At 43.0% G+C, this 11,189-nt stretch overlaps 1 protein-coding gene across 5 annotated transcripts; it reads left to right on the top strand.

Moving 5' to 3' along the window:
- Positions 1 to 350: 350 nt before the first annotated feature.
- On the top strand, positions 351 to 7,471 carry LOC125739732 (polyadenylate-binding protein 2-B-like). 5 transcript variants are annotated; one of them, XM_049010151.1, is made up of 7 exons: positions 351 to 800; positions 2,527 to 2,635; positions 3,142 to 3,206; positions 3,482 to 3,588; positions 4,087 to 4,174; positions 4,664 to 4,818; positions 6,950 to 7,463. In XM_049010151.1, the coding sequence occupies exons 1-7, from the start codon at positions 666 to 668 to the stop codon at positions 7,140 to 7,142; spliced, it is 852 nt and encodes a 283-aa protein (XP_048866108.1). In that variant the 5' UTR covers positions 351 to 665; the 3' UTR covers positions 7,143 to 7,463. The 5 variants fall into 5 exon arrangements, with proteins under 5 accessions (XP_048866108.1, XP_048866107.1, XP_048866109.1 ...); XM_049010150.1 differs by having other exon boundaries at positions 352 to 800; positions 3,139 to 3,206; positions 6,950 to 7,460; XM_049010152.1 differs by lacking the exon at positions 6,950 to 7,463 and adding an exon at positions 5,987 to 6,112 and having other exon boundaries at positions 354 to 800; positions 3,139 to 3,206.
- Positions 7,472 to 11,189: the final 3,718 nt, after the last annotated feature.

Below are 11,189 nucleotides of genomic sequence, written 5' to 3' on the forward strand. Positions count from 1 at the left end.
TGGGGGGGGGAAATTAAGAAATAAGACATATAATAACATATTGATCTAAAAATGTACATTCATTTGACGGATGAAAAAGTCAATGTTGCCAAAAATGTAACAAAAAAAAAAAGAAAATTATCAATAAAAACGAATGACTTAGTTGTAAGCAGTATAATATTAACGAGACAAGTGTTCTACCTCAACGATTGACGTAATATCAACCAAATCAGAATTTCGAATGGTCAAATCTTCTCGGCGTCAACGTACAATGGATTTGCATAAGAGCCTATGAGCTCGCGTAAATCCTGGGGAAGGCGTGCCGGAGAGGTTGCCCCAGCCAATAGCATTCAGAGTTCACTCCCGCAGTAGCGACACACAGAAGCACCGCCCTTCTATGTCCATTACTGTTACAGGAGACACGGCGCCTGAGAGAAGATTTACCGTTTTATATTTTTCATAGCTTCTTATTAGTGTAAATAAGCTAACGTTCGGAGGACGCGAGTCAAATCAGGACAACTATTCCTCCGAGTAGACACAGAAAGGACGACGCCGGTCGCTTTTTCTCTCTTCTTCTCATTTTAACTTTCGTAAGCAGCGTCTTTCCGCCGTGTTGCCCCCCGTTACTCCCAGCGTGAGTAGCGGCCTTTAACCACGAGGCCAGTTGGAACCGGAGAGAGCGCGTGATGGCGGAGTTCGGTAACGGACTAGCAGAAGAGTCGCTGTTGGACTCGGACTCTGGGCACCCCGAGCTGGAAGATCCGGGTGTGGGCGACGATGAACCAGGGCTGGAGGAAGGAGAGGCCGCCATCGAAGACCCCGTGAGTGGCAGTTAACCTTAAATGAAGAAATAAATAATATTTCACCATTATCATTTATTTTAGCTATCAGTACAGTATTCATTCTTTTAATGTGGGATTTTTGTATTCTTCGCGGTAACGGCCATGTCTCCGTTTTTCGCCTTTTATCGCCATTGTGGTTCACACGATGCAGAAGCATGGCCAGTTCGTGTCGCTAGCAGCCATTTTGGCTCCACCGTGACTCCAGCTTCCCTGCACCAGGTGCCCAGTAGTGTTTTTTTTTTATCTTCGTCGCATGAATGTTAGTAGACGGAGATGCAAGTCTAGGGCGAGGGTAGGACAGGCCGCCATTAGTAAGCGCCGCAGTGCGAGTCTGTCCACCATAGAAAACGTTAAAGCTCACGGTAAACACATTTCTCCTTTTCGGCGGATGTTTTCTTACGTCGAAGGTTCCCGGTTTAACATAAGCAACGCGGCTCGTATTTTTCCGGGCATTTACGGCCGTGAAAATGTTAATCGCTGATTTTAGGCTAATGATGCGTTGCAGTCGCTCCACTGTCAAATGTAGCTTGGTGGCTGGGTTCGAGATGGAGCTGGCTGGATGATGTTTCATTTTGACTTAAACCCGCCGATTGTGTGAGGATTTCCGCAATCCTTGGCGATTTGATTGCTTTAAATGGACTTATTAGGGAAGTAACCTGTTCCTTTTGTTCCTCATGCAAAGGGTTAAATTATGTAAGAATTTAAGAGATCGAGATGTATGTGGTGTCCGTGGCTGGTCGTTAGTGTGGCTTTTGTGCACCCTATGTGTTCATAATTGGCTGACCATCCAGCTACTCGTTAAAATGTCCCTTGCATGGCGAGTGTGTGCGTTAACTATGATGCTTTTTTCCCCTTTTGTTTATGATGTGCACACGTATGAACCATCTGCAGTGGACACGCTTCCTTAAAATTATTTGACTGAATTCGTTGAGAATGAAGCTAGGCACGTCTGCGCCAAATGCACACGTGCCGAATTGGCGTATCAATTTTAGCAGTAGCCGTCGGTTGCATCCTCATCTTTAAGGGTTGTGATGTGTAATTTCCGAGACCCGAATGGTATGAAAGTAGTGATCCTGAAGCAGGGCTTATTGGAAGCTGCTTTGTCCAGCTGCTGCTGCCCTGCAGTGCAGCGTTTTTTTTAACTTCTGAGCATCGACATCGCTCTTGTTGGTTCAGAATTGTTTCTGTCATGCGGGCGGCGGTTTCACACATCCAGATCGCACTGCAGATGTATCCTTCAATGCAGGCTGACCACATCAGGTGTATACCTAATTTTTCAATGACTGGTAAAGATATTTTTAAACCCCCTAGCTTTAGTTGCTGTATTCTGCTGCTGCATTTTACTGCTGTATTCACCAGTGGTGAGCAGGACTGTTCTTTTGATATGAAATGCATCTACAATGACATTGACAGTGAACACTCTGACCAGTAGCCCCAGGTTTAGTACTGTGTGATTTGGTGGATTAATACAATGCCTTTAACCAGCAGTTTTCTCTCATTGATCGGTGTAACGAGATTAAGGAATGCAAGGACCTTTATTTGTCTGGGCATTGGTACATGCATCCTGTGCAGCACGAGGCATGATTTTTGTGTTTTTTTTTAATTACCTGTCATCACTTGAGTTAAGTTTTGCATTCACGTCTAATGGGAGAGTATTGCCATTTTGGGGTGTGTGAACTAATTTTTTTAATGGTTCTCTATTCAGGAGCTGGAGGCAATAAAAGCTCGCGTCCGAGAGATGGAGGAGGAAGCAGAGAAGCTGAAGGAGCTGCAGAATGAGGTGGAGAAGCAGATGAACTTGAGTCCTCCACCTGGTAAGCAATGGGGAGCAAGTTTCTAAGACCCAATTTGGGAACAGGTGAAACAACTACAGTAGGAACTTGCCTCAAAGGTTTGATTCGGATGAATGAGGCTGTGCCTCGATTGGTTATTTATGTTGTGGTTACAGCCCCATGTAATTTTAGTTCTTGGGTCTCACCATAATAAGTGTACCACTTATTTAGACTAGCCTTACCCTCTAGCTGGCAAAAGTATTTCTCATCTTACTATGTCCAAATTAAACTGGAAGTGAAGTGGTGCTCCCTCTGTTAATTTATAGTAATAGCTCATAATGGCAAGTGACAGTGAGCTTGGAAATATAGCTGTTGGAGTTTAACATTAAACTTGATCTTAAATGTCAGACATGACGTGGACCTTTGTTTCATAGTCACTACAACTGAAGGGCTGGTGAAGGAGACTCATGGGGTTGACTTTCGGTATGACTGATATTCTACTCAGGTTGTTTTCTTTTTTCATTAACACTCTCCATTTTCTTCAGCAGGGCCTGTTATTATGTCCTTAGAGGAGAAGATGGAGGCAGATGGGAGGTCAATTTATGTTGGAAATGTAAGTGTCTGGCCATCAGGATTGTATGCGAAAGGAGGGTTGGCACCTAGTGTTCTGTGTTGAGATGGTATCATTCAGTGTGTTGAGATGGTGTCATTCAGTTAAGTGGAAGTGAAGTGTTGCAAAAAGGAGTTGTGTATTCCAAGCTCGTGCGTGTCTGCCACCTTGTTGGTTTGGTTAGCAGGTTTGGTAAGTAGATGTTATCGGGTTTGGTGGCATATTGGATTAATCTCCTTTTGGCTGTCTTTGAATCACCGGCGAATGTTCTTTCATAGGTGGATTATGGTGCTACTGCAGAAGAGCTGGAAGCTCATTTCCACGGCTGTGGCTCCGTCAACAGAGTTACCATCTTGTGTGACAAGTTCACTGGGCATCCAAAGGGGTAGCTAACCCACCCTTTTGCTCTGGCTCAGCTATTCTAGGAGCACTGTAATATACATTGCAGAGAGATGTTCTTACTGTATTATGTATATTTTATTGTGCTAAATTTCTTTATTGCACATATTATGTACGACGAATTACTCATTTTAAATTCTGTTCTCCCATTGACTATTTATTATTAATGTGTATCATTTGGCAGCTCTGGTTTTCAACATTATAATGAATAGGGGGGTACGTCTACGTTTAGGTTCCCCTACATATTTTTATTTTTACTTGCATCAGCTGTAAAACTGAAATTTAGACAATGGCAGCTTGTCTGTTTATATCAATATCTGTGTCACTCTGCTGCTTATGTGGGCAACAGTTCACTGTGTGTAAATAATTTCAAAATATTTTTGTATGGTTTTCTGCCCACTTCTTGGCTATGAAAATATTTGCATTAATATAATCTATTGAAGGTTTTGTCATGAGGCACTAACAGAATTATTCTTCTTTCTAGGTTTGCATATATCGAATTTGCAGACAAGGAGTCTGTGCGGACGGCCATGGCTCTCGATGAGTCTTTGTTCAGAGGCAGACAGATTAAGGTGGGAGTGGGGAAGGGCTTGCTGGGCTGGCCTCAAGGCTGCTGCTGGGCAAAACCCGCTGCACCGCTAACCATTTGGATTCGTGTGATTCATGCGATTTGATGTGTAAAGGAATGTGATTTTGAACAGACCGACCTGTACGTTGTGTTGACTTGGTTTGCCAGCTCCAGAGTCAAGCTGACCAGCGAGGAGAACTGTAGGCTCATGGGTGTTTACTTGCACAGATATTTTGAGGGCAGATGGAAACATGATTGGTTTTCTCTTTCAACCAATCAGATTGTAGAGCATGTGTGTCCAACCAACAAGGGGAGGTGGGACCAACCAATCAGATTTATTGGTTCTGTCTCCTCTAGTTGCTTGGATCCACCTCCTCTACAGTCTGATAGGTTATGTCTTTGAACCATTTTTCCGTCTGCCCTCAGAACATTTTTGTGTGAGTAAAACTCCCACGACCCAACTGTAGCCACTGACATTCTCTCCTCCCCTCAGGTGGGAGCCAAGAGAACCAACAGGCCAGGAATCAGTACCACAGACCGTGGTTTCCCAAGGGCCCGCTTCCGCTCACGGGGCGGCAGCTTCTCATCGTCGCGGTCGCGGTACTACAGTGGTTACACAGCACCCCGAGGCAGAGGCCGGGCCTTCAGGTGAGCAGGCAGCGAGTGAGATGCTGATAGCTGGGTGTGAACTCTGAGGGACTGGGGCTTGGAAAGGCTGTCGGCTCTTTCAGAGATAAATCAGAGGCTATCCTGAGTTACTGTAGAATCTGCAGGGGAGTTCAAGTGCGGTGCATTGCTGTGTAGGGAGCCCCAACTCTCCAAGATTTATCAAAGTGTTTAATTAGGCTCTTACCTGGGCTGGTTTTTTGTCTGCACCCTGAATTTTCAGTGCTTTAAGCTAATCAGTTGTTTAATAGCAAAAAGCAGCTAATTTCGGCAGGAGATTAATTTTAAGTGCAGAATGCACGCCTTGCATTGCCTTGCCATGTATATGTTCGTAGAGAAACGTGTGCTGACCATGTTGCATTGTCTGGCAGGGAGCTGGGAGGGAGTAAAAACGTGGATCGGATTGAGAAACGCTGGTTTAATGCACTTTTGATTGACGCTGAGAGTCGCAGCCGCAGCCCCTCAGGTTTCAGATGTTAGCTATTGTTGGATGCCTTCTCATGCCCCCCCCACCACCACCAGTTTGCTCACTCGCAACTGCTTGTTTGCATCACTTCCAACATACGGGGTTCATTCCTGCAGCCTGATATTCTCTTGAAACTTTTAACCATCTCTTTACCAGTAGTAACAATCCGTCTTAAGCCATTGTGAGAGATCTGCAGTGTGAAACCTGCGCGCGTGCGTATGGGTATGCATGCTTGTGCTTGAAGGAAGGCTGTGGTGATGGGGAACCTCCATCCATAAGGTTTCTTCCAACAGCAATTCCAGGAGGGGCGTTTGCACAGAGAGAGAGAGAGAAAGAGGGAGAAAGAGGGTGTCTTCACTCTCCCATACATATCCACAGATGAACTATCAATTATCAACAACTTTCAACACATTTTCAAATAACCATCATAAATGATTGAATTGATTTTGGTTTCTAATTTGGTCAATTCAAACTTTAGTGTTGGTTGAAATTGTTTACTTGTATATACCATTGGTATAATTAGGGTAAATGTATACCCTTATTAAAAGCATTGGCTAAATTGCAGTAACTGCCCCACATCCCTACGACCCTGCTCCACTACACACAAGCCTCCAAAAACTGCTGTCTTTCTTGGCCACTGGGAAAAAAAAAAACTCACCCTCCTTTTCTCTCTCTCTTTTCCAGGAACCGAGGGCGAACAACATCGTGGTATTCCCCTTATTAATATTGCCTATCCCCCCAAAAAAGGAAAGGAAAAAAAAAAAAAACATTGACCCCTCCCCTTCCCCAAACAAAAAAAAAAAGAGAAAATTGAAGAAGCAGAAGACAAACCCCCGAAAAGGGAAAGTGAGCCCTTGCCTCATTTCTCCTGGACAGACAGACAGACTGACCGCAGTGTGCGAGTGCGTGTGTGTGTGGCTGCCCCGGCGGGGCGCTCGTCCTGGTAAGGTATAACTGGCTATGAGGGAGATGTGCAGACATCGCCCTGGCAACAATGGTGGTGATGATGATGATGATGACGTTGATGGTGAGGATGAAATGTCAGGCTGCAGATGTATCCTCTTTTCTGCCCGTGACTCACGCACCACATCGCTCGCCCATTCCCATCGAACGCAGCGACCGGTATCCTTATGTTTTGCAGAAGGCGGCTTCCTAGCGGAATTAGCTCGTCCTTTGGTTTTTATTTCGAGGCTGTTTGTTTCAGGAATGGGTTTTGTTTTGTATGACGTTCCGCCGTCGCCCTCTGAGGAATAACCGCGAGCTTGACGCCTTTACGCCGCCTTTCCCCCCTCATCCTCGCCTCACCAGCGGCTTTCGGCCTGTAGCCAGTCAGACATCGATGACGATTCTGTTCACTGTTCAGTGCTGTTCAGTGCTTGGTTCTCTTCCTATTTATTTTATGAAGGTTTTTTTAAGGAGCGCTGTCCAGCACGCCCTGATTTCCCTCCATGGTTTTCCTTTTGCAGTGTAACATTTTACCGCTCTGTCCTCCCCAGCATTCTTCCAGGTGCTCCCCCCCCCCCCTCCGCCCAGTGCTGCCATTCAGTATTAGGGTTTACGCCACCCGGCCCCATCGCTGTTTTTCTTTTCCGTCTTTTCCCTCTCTCTCTGTCTGTCTCTGTATTAGACCACTTCTTGTCGTTTCAGGTTTCAGGACCAGTGGAGGTTGACCACGCCCCCTCCTCCTGTGCCTGCGGCGCCCCCCACTGTTTCGGCAGCGTCTCTCTCTCTCTCTGCTCCCACTATCCACACTCAACCCATCCTATCTTTGTGGGGGGGTGGGGCGCAAGGCGACCACCGACCCACCACGGGGGGCCTTTATTATAACCACAAACGCTGAGATGGAGAATAGATGCATACACAGGAACCATAACACAGACTTCACATTTATACAGAGAGAGCTCAGCCAAGGTAGTGGCAGCTGTTTTAACTATGAGAGAGAGAGGCAGGTACAAAGAGGGGTTCCAGAGCTGGGGTCCAGCCCTCAGTGTACATGGGCAGCCACCTTAGATCTCCCAGGGGCAACAAGGCACCCAACATTTAACACTGAGGTGCTGAGGTTTTTTGGCTTTTGGGGAGGGGCAAGGATTGAGGGAGGGGGACTGAATTTAAAGAAAAAAAAAAAAGATGTTTGGTTTTTATTTTAATTTTATTTTAATCCAAAAAAAAATGTAATTAGAGGAAAAAAAATAAAAAAAACTTGTAAAAACATTGGTCTGCTGTGTTTTATTTCAGTAACATGGATAATCTCTCTCCTTTAAATGCGGCGTGGCCAGGTTTTAACTGCCTTTTACTTTCATTTCGTACAATATTGGCTTTATAAATAATGAATGCAGGTTTTCTTTTTCTATATGCTCACAAAAATGGATACAAATTTACAAGTGAGCAGCAGATGGCGGTGTTGCGACCACTTCAAAACTGGTCAAGAGAAACTGGATTTGGTTTGGTGGATTTTTCGAGTCATCTCCAGATAGAAGGGGGAAGCGGAGAGTAGAATATGTTACGTTAATCATAAAGGTCATATTCTTTAATTCAGTGTTGATGGTGTCTAAATTCGTCTATAATCTGTTGCTTATATTAATAGAGTAAGAAACACTGCCTCTCGGTGGCTTGCAGAGAGAATGCCACGCTGGCTACCGAACACCAGGGGGCTTTCGGGCAACATGCAGGTCAGCTGAGACTGATTCTGAAAATAGAATTTAATAGGTATTTGTGTTGAATCCAGGATACAGAGTAAACATGAGACAGCCAGTTTAACTCCGCCGGATCTCTTCTGAATGATGGCATTGGTGAAAGCGGATAGAATCAATCTTTACCTTGTATGGTTCCTCCCAAAGTTTCCTTTTCTCTGGGGGCAGTATGTCCTTCGTGTTGCCTGCTCAACCTCTAGTAACTTAAGGCCCACAGTGCTCATTGTTAAAAGCACTACAAAAATACAAGTGGATTGACATTATATGTCTGGTTATGATTGTATGTACAGGTAATTATTTCTCCTTCTTGCTTAAAAATTGGCGTATCAGATTAAATTTGAGAAGTTTCAATTGGTGTGTATGTTTTCCCGATTTCTATGCAAATGTATGCTGCTTTCCTTCATCATCCAGAATAGTTCACTGCGTAGTCTACCACAAAAATACTGCTCTCTGACTGCAAGCATCTGTTTAGTGTGTGAAAATAGGTGTGTTGTTTGTGTGTACCCTTCGCGAATTTCCTCCGATTGTTTCAGCACAGTGCAATGTAAAGAATGCCAGCCACTGTTGTACCTTTAAATATCTGCAGGTCACTATCCGCACCATGTCTGTCTGTATGACCCTTTCTGGCCCGTGCTATTTGCCAGTGTCCCTCTCATGTCTGTCACCTTTGTTTCTCTTTGAAATTAGTCTTTACCATTGACATACCGGTGCTCTTTAAAAAAAAAAACAGTTTTTATGAAATTGTTTTCCTCTGTTTTGCTTTATCTATTGAGCACTGTTTATAAGATTACATGTATTAGTTTTGTATATTGGGTGTATTCTTGTTTTGTTCATTTGGAAATCACTCTTTTGTCATGCTAAACGTATCAATTATAAAGTGGGTTGCAAACTTTGGTCAGCAGGTTGGCGTGAGATTTTCATTTCGAGACAAGGCTGCACCCTCATTTACATGTATGTGACAGTTGTATTACCATGTAAATAATATGGAGAGTTTGCAAACTACCTCAACTCTTTACATTACTAATTGAATGATATAGATTTCTCGTAAGATTTCTTGCGTGTGCGTGAGTCTGAAAGCGTAAGTGTCCTGTTAAAGTATTAAAATACACGTATTCTTATTTTGCGGGTATATTGTTAGTTTAATTTAGGTTGGCGGTCAGCAGTGTATCATCCTTATCAGAAAAATGTCATTGCATTTTATTTCGTCTGTGAACCCTGGTGCTCAATCTGGAACTTCTGGTAAAATCTTGATTGACACCAACGACAGCTGGTTCATTATGCATGGCGTTCTCCACTAATGCCACTGAAATAGCTAGTAAATCTCCGAGGCAGGGCTTAAGCGGGAGACTGACTAATGATCTGTTTGGGTAACGTCGTTCTTGGAAGACATAAATGCACCTAGGTGTTGAGCTGACACTATCTTTGTTTTTCAAAGAGTAAGGGCTACAAAATAACCTGAAGGCTATGTAAACCAAAAAGCATAGTTATATACCAGGGATGCACGTAACTGGTCTGCATGTACACGTTTGCCGTAGAGGTGCGGCAATTTGTTTGCTTGCCAGCGCAAATGTCATTTATTTTATGCGCATTTGCGCCTTTATGACAAGAAATTACCGTGCACTGCAACCTTTATACGGATATCACATACCTCTTTCGCGGTATAAAGATTAAATGCATTGTAATTTCTTGTTATAGCAGCGCCAATGCATATAAGATAAGCACGCATTTGTACTGTTTCGTCAATGTATACTTGCATTCACTATACCACATGTACATGTATAGTTTTATAGGGAGAATGCGTATTTGCGCGCGAATTATGTGCATTCCTAGCTGTGTGTCATACAATAACATTATCGGTCTACTTGTCAAATAACATCTATTCAATCAGCTGCTTATTCAGTACGGGGTCGTGGGTATCATTTAACGTGTTAAATCATATTTCTTATATGGAATAATGCGTTCCTATGTTATAAGACTCTTTAAAAGAGGAAGACTGGATGAGGTGCGAAAGAATAGATGATATGTGGTTCTCACATTTGTTGTCATCAGTCTCTCAGAGATCTGAAAGTATTCTGGCACCTTGTTAACCCTTGTGCCATGCTGTCAGTGACTCTTCAGTGGCGCCCCGTCTAATTTACCCTTTCCGTTTTAAATCGCTCTCCCAAGCGCTCTTCCTTCGTATAGTGGATTCATGTCCATCGCGTATGTTGTGTATAAATAGTTTATTGCTAACTCCTTGTATTTTAAAGGTTTGCTTATGTAGGTATTACGATTATAGATCTTCCTCCTCATTGATAATACTAATAATATGTTAGATTCTTTTTTTAGAAATGTAAACACGATTGAAATGGAAATGGAAAAATGACATAAATCTCGTGGCTTTTCCTCCTTGATAAGGATTAAGTTTGTACTCTGGCAGTATTTCTATTTCTGTGTGAGGTTTCATTTTCTCCGTAGTTGGTACTTTCTATAATTTGCTTATTTTGTTTGAAGCATTACCATCTACTAAATGCCCTGCCTGTCATTGTTGCATTCGGTGCTACCTGGATTTCCTCTCAGATGTAGATTTTTTAATTAATTAATTTATTTTTTATCTCAAGTTAAATGTAAAATGGATCAAAAATAGATGTATAGTGCATGTTTATCATTATTATAAATTCACACAATTATTATAATGCATTTACATTATTTTGATATACTTTTGGGTTTATTTGTTATTATACATGTGGAATTCTAATCTCCTATATATATATATATATATATATATATATATATAGAGAGAGAGAGAGAGAGAGAGAGAGAGACAAACCATATGTTATTGTGCTCATAAATGTTCAAAGTCCCAAATATCTCCATAGTTAGTGTCTACACAAGGACTTTTGGCTTTGCTACCATGGTGGCTTGACTCTGTAGACGTGAAGGTCAGTGCATTTGCCCCGGCTGTGACATACCAGTCCTGGGGGGCTGATGAACATGAAGTGCATGCCGAGCCTTTATCTGCCGCAGCTTTTGCTCGCGGTGTGACCCGTGGACATGATCACATCGAAGAACAATGGTGAAACATTATACACCATTACCAGGTGCAAAAAATGGCCCTAATTTGAGTGGAATTTTAGTAATCCCTTTAAAAATAGGATACACACTGGTAAGTCCACACCATATAGGAAAAATAACAGCCAACAACCTACACATATTTC

Source organism: Brienomyrus brachyistius, chromosome 4, assembly GCF_023856365.1.
Source record: "Brienomyrus brachyistius isolate T26 chromosome 4, BBRACH_0.4, whole genome shotgun sequence".
NCBI lineage: Eukaryota > Metazoa > Chordata > Actinopteri > Osteoglossiformes > Mormyridae > Brienomyrus > Brienomyrus brachyistius.